Raw genomic sequence first — 18,106 nt, forward strand, 5'->3', positions numbered from 1 at the left:
ATGCCCTGACCAGGTACCGCATTGCTAGCACGGTGTTCTTGACAAATACGTGCATAACCTGAATTTAATCATGAAGAAACAGGCAAAGTGACTGAAGGGCATTCTACAAGACAGCAGACCAAACGCATAGATCATGACAGACAAAAAGACAAAGAAGAGTTCCTGCTGTAGTGAAGTGTGTTAAGAATCCTACTGCAGCAGCCTGGGTTGCTGCTGTGGTGCAGGTTCAATCCTGGATCTAGATCTCCCATTTGCCACAACCATTAAAAAAAAAAAAAAAAAAAGAGTCCCCTTTGTAGCTCAGCAGTTAACAAACCCAACTAAGATCCATGAGGATGCGTGTTTGATCCCTGGCCATGCTCAGTGGGTTAAGGATCCGGCGTTGCCGTGAACTGTGGTGTAGGTCGAAGATGCGGTTCAGATTCTGAGTTTTTGTGGCTGTGGCTCCAATTCCACCCCTATGCTATGCTACAGGTGCAGCCCTAAAAAGCAAAAAAAAAAAAAAAAAAAAAAAAAAAAGACAACTGTCTGACCAAAATAAAGGAGACTAAAAAGAGATAACAAGACTGGATTCTGATCTAGAAAAGAACGAAGCGGGACTAACAATGAAATTGGAAATTCTGTGTGTAGAGGAGTTCACAGTACTGTGTTTGATCATTACTGCTGTGGTTATACACCAGGTTAAAATCTGGGGAAGCTAAGAGAGGAGGACAAAAGAAATCTCTGTACAATTTTTGAAACCTTTCTTTTTGAACGTATTTCCAAATGAAACATCTAACAAAATTTTTAATGTTAAAATTTTCAAAAGGAGCTCTGGCCCACCATAGCAAGTCTTGCACAGATTTGGGGAAAAATAAGAGTGGAAACAACAGGCAGGTACACCAAATTAGACAGGTCCCTGAAAGTCAACTATAGGAAACAGCTTACATAATCCATGAGAGAGGCACTGAAAATTGACAGTGTCTTGTAAAACAGGCTCTGTGTTTGGAAGTGTTAATATAAGTTGAGAAAATGAGGGTACTAATAAAGCTACCCAACTGTGAAAGTAAGAAAGAAAGGAAGGAAGGAAGGAAGGAAAGGGAGAAAGAAGGAAGTAGAATTTTTATTTTATTCTTATCGAAAGCAAAAAGCTATTCTTAATCAGACTTGGATATTATATATCACCTTTATATATACATCATAACAAAATATAAGCAAAATAAAGCTATTTCTAAGCTATTTCTAAAGCTTACTTTCAGAATCCAATTTTTCACACTCACCCTTTGACTTAAAATCATCAGTGTATGTATTCTCTACAGAATATCATTTTCCGTATCATGAAACACATCAGTGGTACAGCACTTTTTAAATGAATCCATTAAAAATTTTAAAGATAGGTATTAGGCTTTCAAGCTAGCTCAATATTATTTGTTTTTGTTTTGTTTTGTTTTGGCCATAGTGTACAGTGGTTTGATGTGGGATCTCAGTTCCCAGACAGGGATTGAACTTAGGTCACTGTGGTGAAAGTGCCAAATCCTTGCCACTAGACCACCAGGGAACTCCAAGCTAGCTCAACATTAGAAACAGCCTGGTTTTGGAGTTCCCACTGTGGCTCAGCAGTAATGAACCCAACTAATATCCATGAGGATGCGGGTTCAATCCTGGCCTCGCACAGTGGGTTAAGGATCCGGCATTGCCATGAGCTGTGGTATAGGTCACAGACATGGCTTGGATCAGCATTGCTGTGGCTGTGGCATAGGGCAGCAGCTGTAGCTCCGATTCAACCTCTAGCCTAAGAACTTTCATATGCCGTGGGTGCAGCCCTAAAAAGACAAAAAAAGAAAAAGGGAAAGAAAGAAACAGCCTGGTTTTGATTCCTGCTTCCAATGCCCATGGAATTATGATTCTCCACTTTCTCAACCCTTCTACTCACCAAAACCACTTAGAACCTCATTGTTAAAAGAGTAATTCTCCAGCATCTCTGACTTCTATTCTAAACTAGGGATACCCATTCTGTTAGCACTGGGATTGATGATTTGGATATCTGTGCATGATTAGGTAACAGTGACCACTGGATAAGATGACTGCAAGATACCACTGATTTTAAGCCCCATTCCTATTTCAGAGATGTTAAAATGTGAGAGATAATAGACATCTTGGAATCAATAAAATATAGTACCTTGTATTGAGTAGATGACTTTAAAACATTAAGGTATTATTAGCGATAGATTCTACACCACTTTTTTGGTATGTAAAGTTTCCATAAATATATTACCCATGAGGAGCTACCATTCCCAGTAAACCCCAAACATTAGTTCTTGTCCACTGACTTCCTAAATACAGAGAATGGATAGAAAAAAAAAATCACTGGAGCATAGCAACAAAAGACAGTATTGCTAAGATATAAGAAAACTGTATATGGACTGATATAGCTATTAGAATGCAAAATTCATCATTGCACATGTAACAGTGAACAATAACTACTGACTTTCTATATCAGGATCCAATCAGGAAAACAAACTTCTCTAGAAGAATTTAATTCAGGCAATCTGTTATAAAGATACAGGAAGGGCTGGTGTGGCAAATGGCAAGATAATACAACTCAGAGATCAGGAAGCAGATATCACCTATGGGCTGGACCCATTCACCCACAGGAGCCACCGATGGTGCTGGTACGAACATGCACCGCTGCTGAGCAGGACGGTCCTGTAAAAGGCCCATCAAGACTCTTGGCATCAATGTGACAGAACAGAGTCTCATCAAAGCCACAACCAGAGGTGCCTCCAAAATCACAAAGGCCTCCCTCCTTTCCACCTTCAAACCACCTTCTAAATGACTGCACATACAGTCCACTGACAGACTCCTGCTGGAACTCAGATTGCCAGAACCTCAAGGAAATACAGCTTACTAACTTCCAACTCCTTTCCAACCACTACAGAGGAGACCAAGAAGGGCAAGTGCAGAGACAAGAGCCAAGTGACAGATACGACACGGATTTACCTTATAAATAGCATTTAAGAGGAAAAAAAGTCACCATTGATGAGAAATAAAGGAAACCCCAATAATAACCAAAAAGGCTAATATTTATGGAGCCCTTTCTATATACCAGATACTGTTTCAAGCCTTTTTTTTTTTTTTTTATGGCATATGGAAGTTCCAGGCCGGGGATTGAATATGAGCTGCAGCTGCAACCTATGCCACAGCTTCAGCAATGTCAGTTCCTTTAACCCACAGCCCCAAGACATTGATGGAACTACCACCTCTGCTGCTCCCAAGTGGCTACAGTCTGTTTCTTAACCCACTGCACCACAGTAGGAACTCCTGTTTTAAGCATCTTAAAAGTATCACTTAATTTCATCCTCAGAACTCAAATGTGATTGATATTAAATTTACCCCAATTCTACAGATAAGGAAACTGAGACGGAAGAGATACTAAGTAGCTTGGTAGAGTTACAAGATAGTAAATGGTAACTCTGGGGTCCAAGCTCATAATTACTATGCTATATTGCGCAAAAATCTGCCCAAGGTAGGTTTCAGCAGAAATGTTAAAAATTAAACACATGTCAAGTTTGATCTTTGTCATAAACCTTAAAAATCAATAGCAGCAACTGCATATTTTAAGGGAGGGGATATTATGTTTACCACATTTTGTAAAAACTGACAAACATAATCCTAATAAAGAATCGCTATTTTTCCTGAGACCAATCAAGCATTAGATCTAGAATTTTCTCACTCACTTGCAGCAATTCACTCCCATTTTTTCAAATTTATACATGAAATGGCTTTTTATTCCACAATGCAAGTATTCTCTTAAATCTCCATATATATTCACCCAAGATCTGCCTCTGTGTAGTGTTATATCTAAATCCTCTGTTAGAAATCTATATTTCTCTTTTACTTAAATTCCTTTATATCAAATCATGGATTAAAATTACCAAATTACTAAGGATGCTGGGCATCCTTATGCAGCCAGAAACTGCAAATGTGTAGGCCAGTGATTTAAGAAAGGCAAATATCACTTATTTAATAATCATCTCACACCCCAAGACATAGTCAGTGCTTGAGATAAAGAAAAATTAGTAGAACCCATAAATTCCAGTACAGCACTGAAAGATGCTGAAAGAGTAAAGACAGAACTTAATGAATGTTTCAAATTGAGAAAAACTGAATTTTTACAAAACCTGACAACTTAACCTGTGAAAAGTAAATGTACATAAAAATTCCTAAATAACCTAATGGCCTTAAGAGTTTAGTGCTTCCTGTCTATATAATGTATTAGCATGGGCAGACCTCAATTTACACAGCTTCCCTTCTGCTCAACACACACTTGTTTATATTGAAGATAAAAATCTGTAAAGGGCTGTTTGTATGCCTTTTACTCCAAATTTGAAATACTGAAGATCAACTGCTAAAAAGTCAGCTCAAAACATCCCTATAAGTTAGTCAACAGTTCAGCTGTGACAATGTTAATAGTATCATTAAGAATATTGTCACAATGTACAGCAATGTTTCTATACTAGGAGAGTTAGTACATTTGCTGTCAATATTTTTTAAGTGAAAAACAAAAACACTAAAGCCACCAAAGAAAACACCATAAAACTGAGCAAAGAAAACACTGTAAAACTGAGATCAACAAAGAAATCACTTGGTATACTGCACATAAATTTTTAACCTCACTTGGATGCATTTAAGTCACTTGAATTGCTCAACTCAGAAATAAAAAATATCATGTTGGTAACTAGGTCATTGACAACTGTATCTTAAAAAAAAAAAAAAAAGGTGAAGTTCAGGTTAGAATTTTTATATTTCCTCTCTTGACAAAAAGTCTATTAAATACCAGTCAATCTTTGGCTTTCATACATCTGATTTTGTTCACATTTTGAGAAACACATTAGGAACTGCCTGTAATCAAGAAGTAGAGGACTTCAGGGGTTCCCGCTGTGGTGCAGCAGGTTAAGGATCCAGCATTGCCACAGCTGTAGTGTAGGTCACTGCTGCAGCTCAGATTCAATCCCTAGCCTGGGAACTTCCACACACTGCAAGTGCAGCCAAAAAAAGGGGGTGATGGGGCGAGTGAGGGGAAAAGAGGACTCCACTTTGATGTACCATGGTACAATGTATGTCCAAATATGCTGGCAAATGTTGTACACCTTAATGAAGCTTTGTAAAAATCTCTGGCCAGCTAAAAACATTCCACAGTGGCCTCATATTATCGAGGACCTACCAACTATTTCTTCTCACCTTCTTGTAAGATCTGAATTATCCAACCCACAGATACAAAATTGAAGAGTGATTTCTCTCTCTTCTGGAACGCATTTTGGACCAACTATTTCTGAAATCAGCAATTTGGTGGCTGCCCTCTCTTGCTAAAGCTCTGTAAAATCCTTTACTCCTTTTTCTATCCTGAATTAGAAAACTTATTAGTGTGCTCATGGCCCCACATCATGAATAAAGGCTTATGTTTATGGTGTTAATATTAAATTATTGAAGCTTTGTAAATAATTATCATAGAAGCATCTTTTAATACATTGCTAATATTTATTAAGCATTTTTATATGTCAGGTATTATTCTAAATATTCCATATGTATTAAAAGATGAAGTCAAATGATACTTTGGAGAAAATTCTGTATTACTAAACTTGAAAATACAGAATAAATATATGATATTGTAAAAAGTAGAGATGATCAATATTTACTAAAGAATAGAGATGATCAATATTTACACAAGAATAGATAGTAGACCAACAAAAATAAGAGATATTGAAAAAAAAATCAAAAATCTGTCCAAAAGGCACCAGAAACTAGTTTTATAAGCAAATTATATTAAACTTTATAGAACAGATAATACCTACTTATTCAATCTGGTCTGGAACACAGAAAAAGAAAGCAGCACAGTTCATTCTACAAAACTAGCATAACTGATTCTGAAACCAGACAAGAATGGTGAAGGAAGAATAAACTATAGACCAATTTTTACATAAATACATATATTCATGTTTATACATGTAAAGAAAGAGAACTATGGTCTAATTTTATGTATGAATATAAAGGTCTTTTTTTAAATTGTCTAATTAAATCCAGCAATACACTGAAAGAATAATGCAGCATGATCAAGTAGAATTTATCCTGGGAATATAAGAATTACTCAACATTAGGAAATATGTTAATGAAATTCATTTCATCAAGAGATCAAAGAAGAAAAACCACATAGCCATCTCATCAGATACCTAAAAAAAACTGATAAAATTCAACACCTTAGGAGTAGAGGGAAGAAAGGACCTGTGACTAAGTTAAAAATAAAGAGAAATTTCCTTAACTTGATAAAGAGTACCAACTAAGATGTTCCCGTTTCAAGAAGTTCAGCAGTAATGAACCTGACTAGCATCCATGAGGATGTAGGTTTGATCCCTGGCCCCGCTTGGTGGGTTAAGGATCCAGCGTTGCTGTGAGCTGTGGTGAGGCCGCAGATGAGGCTCAGATCCCGCACTGCTGTGAGTGTGGTGTAGGCCAGCAGCTACAGCTCCAAATCGACCCTCAGCCTGGGAACCTCCATATGCGGCAGGTGCAACCCAAAAAAAAAAAAAAAAGGGGAAAGAGAACCAACTGAGTTTCAAGTTAAAAAAGGATGAGGCATTTAAGACATACTAACTACTTTGTATAATAAGCTACAAGGATATACTGTACAACACAAGGAATACAGCCAGTATTTTATAATAGCTATAAAAGGAGTAAAGCTTTAAAGACTGTGAATGACTATATTGCACGCCTATAACTTATATAGTATTGTCCATCCACTATACCTCAATAAAAATTTTTTTTAAAAAGTATGAGACAATTCTAATAATGAAAAAAATATTAAAATGTTTCTTCAATTATTGGGGGAAAAACAGCTATAGCTATCATTAGCTATAGAGGATAAGATTTTCTACCTAGAATATCAGACAATTAACTGAAATTGAGTAAGGTTTCCACGTGCAATATTAACATACAAAATTAATAGCTTTTCTATATACCAGTGATAGCCAATTAGAAATAGTTAATGGAAAAAAGATCCAGTTATTTCAAAGTGGACACTTTTTTTTTTAAATGGATGCACCTGCAACATGTAGAAGTTCCTGGGCCAGGGATAGAATCCAAGCTGCAGCTGCAGCAACACCGGATCCTTAACCTACTACACCAGGCCAGGAATCAAACCCATGCCTACAAAGGAAGTCCTCAAGGTGGACTTCATTTTTTTTTCTTTTTTTGCTTTTTGGGGCTGCTCCAGAGGCATATGTAAGTTCCCAGGCTAGGGGTCAATTTGCAGTTATAGCTGCTAGCCTACACCACAGCCACAGCATCTCAGGATCCAAGCCACATCTGCAGCCTACACCACAGCTCATGGCAATGCTGGATCCCTGACCCACGGAGTAAGGCCAGGGATCAAATCCTCGTCTTCATGGATACTAATAGGATTCATTTCTGGTGCACCACAAATGGGAACTCCTAAGGTGGGCTTCTAATAAACAGGCTAAAGACACTTTTTAAAACAATACAGAATGAAAATAAAGTTTTGAAAATACAAGAGCAGGCAAAATTCTGATGCACAAGAGAATAAAAATTCAAGGCTTTCATTTTTATTATTCCCGAGTTAAATATCTTACAAAGATTTCCAGCTTTCATTTTTAGCTTTCAGGCTACAAACAGTTACATATTGAGTCTTGTCTCCCTGTAATACCTATGTCAGTAATACCTGGCCATTCTAATTTTTCACTAGCTGACATCCAGAGACTTAATAGTGTCTGCCTTCATCAATTATTTATTAGTTGGGGATTAATCAAAGAATATAAGAGGCTTACAGAAAACAAGAATGGAATTAAGAAATACATGTTTTAAAGTTTATTCTACAAAAAACACAGGCTTACAATTTTCTTCTTCCACACACCCAAATATATATAAATAGGAATTTTTACTTCAACATTGTTTAGAATAGGCAGCATTTAGAAAGAATGCAAAGTTCCATAAGAGAGGAGAAAAAAAAAAATGCTACACCCCAAGAAATTTTTATCAACTAAAAATCAGATAATTTTTTTTATTTTATTTTTAGGGCCACGCCCACGGCATATGGAGATTCCCAGGCTACGGGTTGAGTCCGAGCTGTTGCTGTATCCAATCACAGCAATGCAGGATCCGAGCTGCATCTGTGACCTATACCACAGCTTACAGCAACGCCAGATTCTTCACCCACTGAGGAAGACCAGGAATTGAACCTGCATCCTCACAGATGCCAGGCAGTTTTGTTAACCACTGAGCCCCGATGGGAACTCCCACTGACAGTGAAACGCATCCAAAATAAATGGTAGGAAAAGCAAGTTTCAAAATAACTGTACACAACATGCTTATTTTTGTTATTTGTGTACAAATATTCTATACATTCACATGTGCACAGTTACTGAACAATGTTTATAGTATGATCTTATACAACTGTTAATATGTAAATGTGCTGTATACATTCACATATTTATAAATCTAAATGCACAAAAAAAAGTACAAGGAAAGGAGTTGGGTAGGGGAGAAAAAAATTCTACTTTTTGTTCTACAGTTCTATGACACTTGAACTTTTTACAAAGAGTGAATGATTCATGACATTAAATTTCAATAAACACATCCAAAAAAATAAACCACCCTTTATCATGTACTGTAAGCTTAGGCATTGAGAATGGTTCCAGTTGGATTAAGCCAATGATCAAAAATAGACATTGGTTGGAGTTCCCATCATGCCTCAGCATGAGCACACAGGTTCAATTCCTGACCTCACTCAGTGGCTTAAGGATCCAGCATTGCCATGAGCTGTGGTGTACGTCACAGACGCTGCTCGGATCCCATGTGGCTGTGGCGTAGGCCTGTGGCTATACCTCCAATTTGACTCCTAGCCTGGGAACTTAAATATGCTGCGGGTGCAGCCCTAAAACACACACACACACACACACACACACACACACATACACAAAAAGCCATTTGTTTAATGTCCAAAATCAGTCTGAAAATGAATGAATAATAACAAGAATGTGCCAGAATATAAGAAAATGCCACTGAGTCCTAGTCCATTAATATTTCAACTTAGTAGATCAATCACTCAAGACATATAAACAAATGCAAAGGTAATTGTGCACTTCAAGTTGAAAACCTTCTGATTCTTCTTGCTACTCAATACTAAATCAAGCCCTTCTCAACACAAAATGGAATAATAATCTATTAACTGCATCTCCTGCTTGTTTTAAGTTTACAAATGCCACTCCACAAGGCTAAGATTGAAGTCTGTGTGAACAATTCATACAGAACAAACAAATAAGAGATTAGTGGCTGCCTAGAGCTGGGAGTGAGGGAGGCTTTGGTGGGAACAGTGGGTAGTTGCTGCTCATGGGTACTGGCTTTCTTTTCAGGGTGATGAAAATGTCTTTAAATCAACAGTGGTGATGGTTGCACAACTCTATGTACTAAAAACCACTGTACTGTACAGTTTAAATGGGTAAATTGTATGGTCTGTGAATTATATTTCTATAAAGCTGTTGGAAAAAAAGAATCATCAAGTATGAAATTAAAAAACATGAAATGTAGGAATTCCCATCATAGCTTAGCAGGTTACAAACCCAACTGGTATCCATGAGGATACAGATTCTTGGACTCACTCAGTGGGTAAGGATCTGCTGTTGCCCTGAGCTGTAGTGTAGATCACAGACAAAGCTCAGATCTTGTGTTGCTGTGGCTGTGGCATAGGCCACCAGCTACAGCTCCAATTTGACCCCTAGCCTGGGAACTTCCTTATGCCACAGGTGTGGCCCTAACGAGTCCAAAAAAAAAAAAAAAAAAAAGAATTGTAAAATAGGTTACGTGTAATCTTGTAATCAAATAAATGAAAACTGAAATAAACTGACAGTAATAAAAGTCTAACAGTATATCCAAGAAAATGTCACCAGTAATTAGAGGATGGTTTTATGAGCTCCTTTTATCATCACTTACGTACTTTTTGTGAGTTTTAACACATACAAAAGATTGAAAAATGGCCATAATCCTTTAACCTGTATCCACACCCTTTGCAATGTGACTTTGCAGTTGCATCCATGAAGAGATGAAATCTACTTGCCTGACTCTTGAACTTGGATTGGCCTTGTCACTGGCTTTGGCCAATACACTGTAGCAAAAGAGATTGTGTGCCAGTTCCTAGCCTATGCCTCAAGAGCCTCACATGCTCCTGCTGGTTCCCTTGCAAACTCTGCTTCCACCCTGTGAACAAGCCTAAAGCAGTCTATTGGAAGAGGAGGATAGAGAGAGCCCAAAGTGCATCAACTGGAGCTTCTGATATATGAGCTTGCCCAACCAAGATGAGCAAATCCAACCCACGTCTTGACTTGCAACTGCTGGCAGACCAATAGAGCCCAGCTGAAACCCGAACTGTCCAGCTGAGCTCAGCCTACACCACTGGCCTGTACACAAGCTCCACAGAAAGCTGATTTAAGCCAATAAGTGGCTTATGAAGCATCAAAGCTGACCAGCAGAGAATGCAATACCTTCATAAAGAGAAAAATAAATCTTTTTAAGAAAACAGTGCCAACAACTATAATGTTGTTTACTCTGAAATATTAAAATAGCTTATTTTCAGAAGATGTATCTCTCTCTCTCTTTTTTTTTTTTTTTTTTTTTTTTTTTTTTTTTTGGTCTTTTTGCCATTTCTTGGGCTGCTTCCGCAGCATATGGAGGTTCCCAGGATAGGGGTCGAATCGGAGCTGGAGCCACAGCAACGCGAGATCCAAGCTGAGTCTGCAACCTACACCACAGCTCATGGCAACTTGGGATCCTTAACCCACTGACCAAGGCCAGGGATCAAACCCGCAACCTCATGGTTCCTAGTCGGATTCGTTAACCACTGAGCCATGACAGGAACTCCTCTTTTTTTTTTTTTTAATGGCTGCAGCCACGGCTTATGGACGTTCCTGAGCCAGGGATTAAATCCAAGCCACAGCTGCGGACTATGTTGCAGATGCTGGATCCTATAGCCCACTGGGCCGGACCAGGGACTGAATTGAACCCACACCTCCACAGCAACCTGAGCTGCTGCAGTCAGATTCTTAACCCACTGTGCAACAGCAGAAACTCCCAATGTATATCTTTTTAATTGAAAAAAGAAAAGTAAAATAACTTAATGAGGTAACTGAACTGCTTCAGAGTTCCAAGTTGCCATTTAGCAAACCTTTACACTGCCCTCAAGTATATGGACAAATTAGCTGATGTGTATCTAGAAATTGTTTTTATCACATATTAAAGACTAATGATAGAATTAAGTTCTCCTTGGAAATCAGATTAACCACCACTAGCACTGACTGAGAACTTTCATGACACCCCCCCAGACCTTTACATCTATTCATTTCATCTTTAAATCAACTTGATAAGATAGGTGTTATCATTGACCTCATTGCACAGCTGAGAAAACTAAAACAGAGAGAGGTTAAACAGCGTGCCAAAAGTCACCTAACTAGGAAGGAGTGGACTCAGTATTTCAAACTTAGGCAGTCTGGCTCCAAATTCTACAGACCTAATCACTTTACTGGATGCCCCAGGAAAGAAGTATCACCTTCAGGCGATAAAGAGAAACCACACTGACCACCTAATGTGTCTGAACATAATGAAAAAAAGATGACATTGGGGAGATGTGGGATAATATTAGTCGAAGAAACATGAGAAACTTAAGCAAATGAATAGGGAAGGAAGAGGAAAAAACATGTCGGAGAAAACAAAGACTTGCATACCAAAAAGGGGATAAAAGAGTGCATTTTTCTGGCTCAGACATCATACCAATACAGTCACACAATGTAAATATGAAATAATGATCTGACCAAAATTATACTATAACTCTATAGAGATATTTGAAAAGTTGGGATATTTTCTGGGGAAGGTATGGTACATGGCAGGGAAAGAAGGTAAGATAAAATAGCTAATTTCCAGTGGGAAGTTAAAATAATGATGCCTAAATCTTTAAAAAGCATTATAAGATTACTATTTCAAAATATGATGATATATTACAAGAAAATACTAGAAATGGTTGCCTCTGGGGAGAGAAGCATGGATTTGGTAATGATTTTTTTTTTCTTTGTCTTTTTAGGGCCATGCATGAGGCATATGGAAGTTCCCAGGCTAGGGGTCAAATTGGAGCTGTACCTGCCAGCCTACACCATAGCCACAGCAACGCAGGATCTGAGCTATATCTGTGACCTACGCCACAGTTCAGGGCAACAGTGGATCCTTAACTCACTGAGCGAAGCCAGGGATGGAACCTGTATCCTCAGGGATACTGGTAAGGTTTGTTATCACTGAACCATGATGGGAACTCCATTGATTTGGTAACAACTGAGGTAAGGAACTACTCTTTTCATCACAAGACATTATCTAACTTTTTAAATTTGGGATATCATTTTAATTTAAAAACTAACAAATCCAAAAAATAAGTTTCCTTTCATTACTGGATCAAATATAATTCTTGTCAGTAAGTATACCTAGTATTAAATGTATGAGACTTCACAAAAGTTAATTGCTTAATGACGTCCACCAAAACAAATTTAAAATAGAAAATACAAATTTCTTTTTTGTGTACACTGATAATTGGAAAAAATATTTTTAAAGGGGTTTACCATTTAAAAACTACTTAAAACAATTCTCTTCAAAATGAATGAATTCATACATAATCTATGTATATGCTTTAAAAAAAAAAAACAAAAAAAAAAACCTCAGTATCATTATGACCTATTTTTCCCTGAAAGGATAGGTAGTGTGACTTCTGGAAATAAAGCAGCACAAGCTTTTATTCTTACTTCTTCTCACTAAAAGAACCACAGAGGGGCGTTCCTGTTGTGGTGCAGCAGAAACAAATCCAACTACTATCCTTAAGGATGCAGGTTCTATTCCTGGCCTAACTCAGTGGGTTAAGGATCCAGTGTTGCCGTGAGCTACGGTGTAGGTTGCAGCTGCAGCTCCAATTCGACCCCTAGCCTGGGAACTTCCATATGCCATGGGTGTGGCCCTAAAAAGCAAAAACAAACAAAAAAAGCCACAGATGAAAGTCATATTTACTTCAGTATCACTGTTGTCCTGAATCATCCCATTAAATAAAACCAGAAAGTTCAATAGACATACAAAAACAGCTTCTCCACAAGGTGCCTATATCTGATAATGTCACTGACTCATTCTGTCTGTGAATCATAACTATTTTTGTACATTTTTTGACACTGTCTAGATGGCACTGCCTATCTTTTCTAAATATCCCTCTGCCATTTTTTTAAAGTTTAATTGCATTTAAATGTCATAATTAGAATAAATGATCCAGAAGTATTTAGTTACTTTTTCCTCCCAAATGTAGAAGGTACAAGTTTTATATCTATCATGTATTCAAAATAAACAGAAACAAACTTCAAGAAAATTGCTGCCTAAAGAATGGGTGGATTGACCTATTTTGATTTTCAATCCTGCAGTTTATAAAGTTAATGGCTGAACTAGAAGAAATCCTGTGTCAATGTTGTAGATCAGACACACAGGAGAGATACCACAGAAATGATGTTTGAACATAGAACAGTGTCTGGGGACCAGGTCCAAAAATGAGGGGTCAGAAAGCTCAAGAAAAACTGTGACAGAGCCAGTTCCACCCCCTATCCCTGCAAAGCAGAAAGACTACAATCCCCAGGTGCCTTTGCCTCTAGTTGGGGCCATGTGACTAAGTCCCTCAATGACTGCATAAACCAGACACTCCCAAACCTTACCTGGAACCACCCTGGACTGCATCATGTCTAGTTTTTATAACTTTCCAAGAAGCAAACGTGCCAAGGGGGAAGTTAACACAGTCAGTACACATTCAAGCTCTGAACGATACAATAAAGAAGGGATGCAGTGCCTTAATGAATGGCTATTTCCATGAATGACAAATATTTCCATTCAGCTAAAACACAGGAGTTCCCTGGTGGCTCAGCAGGTTAAGGATCCAGTGTTGCTGTGGCTCTGCTTACTGCTGTGGTGTGGGTTTAATCCCTGGCCTTGGAACTTCTGTGCATCACAGGAGCAGCCAAAAAAAAAAACAGCAGATCATCGTATTTCTGCAGGATTTTTTTTTTTTTAAATAGCATATTTCTCGGCATGAAACTAGGACAATGGAACAAATTGTTTCCCTTATGCCTTCCACTCAATAATGTTTAAGTGGGATGCAAATAGAGTAAGGTTAGGCTTAGAGGATTAAGGACCCAACATTGACTCTGAGGATGCAGGTTCACTCCCTTGCCTCACTCAGTGGGTTAAGAGTCCAGCATTGCTAAAGCTGCAGCATAGGCTACAGATGCGGCTTGGATATGGTGTTGCCACGGCTGTGGTGTAGGCCAACAGCTGCAGCTCCATATGCCACAGATATGGTCATAAAAGGGGGGAAAAATAGGGTAATGTTATAAACAGGGCAGTCTCTGGGGTTAGAACACCTTGGTTTAAAACCCAGCTCTGTTGCTCATTGCTCTGTAAGCAAGTTTTCTTAAACTCTCTAACTTTCAGTTTCAGGAGAAGACCACCAGACAGAGCTTTTGTGATGATTAAACGGAATCATCTGTGCCATAGACGCCTAACACCTAACTCTAGAGAGGGGACTGCCTGGGTCTGAATCCTGGGTTTTCTTGGATTTGGGCAAGTTGTTGAATTTCTCTGATCCTCAGGCTCCTCGTGGATAAAATAGCGATAGTGACAAAATTTCAGGCAAGGTTGTTGTGAGGATTAAATGAAAAAGTCCCTAGGCCTACACAATACAGCAAGCCCTGTGTCTAGCACCGAGCATTAAAAAGTGCATAAACATTAGGGAAATACACACTTAATCCTCTCAACAACCTCATGAAGTACTATTACAAACAGATGAGGATCTGGCTTTTGTTAGGACAAAAGTAGCATTTACATTGCTCTCCAAAAGGCCACCATTTATTTTGCTAATCCAACGGGGGATGTTTCATCTTCAAAGAGAACATCTTTGTTCTTTTAACCAAGATGATAGATGAGCTCAATCAAGTTTCCCTATTTTATTAGCAAAGTCTACAGAAGCGTGAAATGCAAAGGAGGTTCAACTGAAAATGAGATTAAATACAAGGACCTGGGGCTACGCATTAATCAAATTAAGATTAAAGGAATAGGTTAGTTCCTAAGGTCCCCTGGGTTACTTATTCCTTTAATGAAATGCAATGAAAAAGGAAAAAACTACTGATAAGCATAACAATATGGATGAATCTCAAAACCATCAGGCTGAGCAAAAGGAGGCAAACACAGAAGACTATATACAGCCCCATGATTTGCTTATGGGAAGCCCCAGATCATATGAAACTAATCTGGGCTGAAAGTAATCAGAAAGTGGCTAAGTCTGGGGTTGGGAGAATGGATTGGCAGAGAGGCAAGAAGGTGCTTCCTAGAATGACGAAAGTTTTCCACGTCTTGTTCTGCACAGAAGTTCCACGGATATAGAGGCTGTCAGATCTATCCAACTGAACACTTGATATCTGTGCATATGTAAATGTACATTAACTCACATCACGCCAAAGCAAAATATGTTTTCAAGCTTAACTAGTCAAGGAAAAGAGTGATTTGCCTGAACAGCTTTTCTTGAACTCAAAATAAAATATACTTTAGGTACAATAGTTTGGTGTTTAAATGTCCATGATAGCAGAGTTCCCATTGTGGCGCAGCAGAAATGAATCAAACTGGCATCCATGAGGCTGCGGGTTCGGTCCCTGACCTTGCTCAGTGGGTTAAAGATCTGGCGTTGCTGTGAGCTGTGATGTAGGTCACAGATGTGGCTCGGATCCCGTATTGCTATGGCTGTGGTGTAGGCTGGCAGTGTAGCTCTGATTGACCCCTAGCCTGGGAACCTCCATATGCTGTGGGTGCAGCCCCTCCCCCCCAAAAAAACAAAACAAAACAAAAAAAAGTCTATGATAGCTTATAAAGAAGCAGTCATAGAGGAGTGTTTACAGAATTATAATTCTGAGCTGGAGGGAGAGTGATCAAATTCCTCAGTTTATCTTAGACCCCCATCTCAGAGTGGACCTGATATCACAGCATGAACAGTGCCTGCTTCACTATCAAGACAGGCCTAATTCAGATGAAGACCTGTAAGGACACTTTAGCTACTAAAAGGACATTTGATATTATTTAGCACAAATATGCTCACCCATTTTTCCATTCAACCCAAATCTATTTAGCATCTATTATGTAACTAAACAGCTAAACATAATCACTACATTCTTTTTTTTTTCCTTTTTATAGCCATACCCAGGGCAAATGGAAGTTCCCAGGCTGGGGGTCGAATCACAGCCGCAGCTGCTGGCCTCTGCCACAGCCACAGCAACACCAGATCCAAGCCTCATCTGAGACCTACTCCGCAGCTTGCAGCAACTCTGGGTGCGTAATCCACTGAGTGAGACCAGGGATTGAACCTGCATCCTCATGGACACTATGTCAGGTTCTTAACCCGCTGAGCCACAACAGGAATTCCAAGTTCCTACATCCTTGCTACCACTTCACAATGCTTCTCTGTTTTCCACAATCAAAATATAAAATGGCTAAACATATTTTCCCAAAAGTTATCTTAAAAGATACAGCTGAGGACAAACTAAATATAGAAGAAAATCAGAATTTTTTTCTACAAGGGAACTATAAATCAAGCTTATGAAAGAAAATTATAATTTTGAGATGTTCAAAGCAAAATACACAGAGACGGTCATAAATATAAAATTGTTCAAAACAAAATGCATGAAGACGGTCATAAATATAAAATAAAGGAAGTCTTTACCTGCTGCTCTGTAAAGTATTTTAGGTTCAAAAAATATACAAGGATTTTTATCCTCTATGCATGACAAGAGAAGTCCCTTAGCTTGGAAAGGGCTTCTGGGTACAACCACCTGCAGAAAAACAGATTTTTTTAAAGACAATTTCAGTGACAATATATCCCAGTAAACTCACACATACGGGTTGATATTTAACTAACCAATTATAACTAATTAAGTATAGAAATTTTATGTTTCTGGACTAATTACCATTTATCATACAACTTACATATTGTCTAAAACAATCCCATTTGTTCCACAAATATTTAGCAGATGCCCACCACATTCTGGTAACTAAGATACTATGATTTCCTTAAGGAGCTAACTTGCATATACATAAAAAATAAAAGGAACCCACAAAGAGCACTCGTGAAAACAAAAAGTAAAGTTGTCAATAAAGGAAGCTTTTCTACTAGAAATTTGGAGAAGACTTGCATACCCACCAGCTCCAGTTTGACCCCTAGCCTGGAAACCTCCATATGCCATGGGTGCAGCCCTAAAAAAAAAAAGGTAAAATAGCACAAGTCTCACAATGTTTTGAAGACAGACTGCTAAACCCATTGCTCATCATCACCCCAATGGCTTATCTTATGTTTCTATTTTAGTTTTTCTTCATCTGCTTTCTTCATGTGTTTATTTTTAACCTTTTGTACTATATGTATATTCTCTTTTGGGATAAAATAAAATATGGGAGGAAAGAAGGTAGGGGATTAAGAGAAAAGAATTTTTCTTAAAAATACTGGGTAACATCATAAACGTTAAATCAATCTTCAGCTCAAGCGCAAAAATAGCTGTTGCCTCGAATGTGATTTTTGTCCCAACTTCTAGCCGACATTAAAAAAATTATGCAAAATTTTTCTACTTAACTACAAAAATTTTACAACTTTGATCCAGTAGAAAAAACAATAAAACATAGACAAACATTCTCAAATGATTCAAGCTATCAAAAAGCAGACATACAGTCCAGGGTGGACAGATCTATGTGTTTCTATAACAATACCCTACACAGCGCTTCACAAAACAGCAAAGAAGATAATGTAAAAAATTAAGACATAAAATAAGAAAAAAATAGATATTTTTTAATCAAAATACCTAAGCTATTGTGGAAGACCTAAGATTATTATGGAAAGCTATAAAAGAGACACTTCAAAATTAATTATCTAAGAAATTATTACCTCACCCTGGACTGAAAGACACTCCTAGGTAACAAAACCTTTTGTCAGTCTATTCAAAAAGTAATAGACTAAAAGCAAAAGTTTTAT

At 38.0% G+C, this 18,106-nt stretch overlaps 1 protein-coding gene across 2 annotated transcripts in view; it reads right to left on the bottom strand.

Annotated features, from left to right (window-relative positions):
• Nucleotides 1–18,106, bottom strand: part of BCKDHB (branched chain keto acid dehydrogenase E1 subunit beta) — a 261,843-nt gene that overhangs the window by 189,114 nt on the left and 54,623 nt on the right. For both annotated transcript variants that reach the window (XM_021082900.1, NM_001123219.1), the window contains 1 exon segment: nt 16,811–16,919. In XM_021082900.1, the coding sequence (XP_020938559.1) occupies nt 16,811–16,919 (109 nt within the window).

This window comes from Sus scrofa, chromosome 1, assembly GCF_000003025.6.
Source record: "Sus scrofa isolate TJ Tabasco breed Duroc chromosome 1, Sscrofa11.1, whole genome shotgun sequence".
In the NCBI taxonomy this organism is placed as follows: Eukaryota; Metazoa; Chordata; class Mammalia; order Artiodactyla; family Suidae; genus Sus; species Sus scrofa.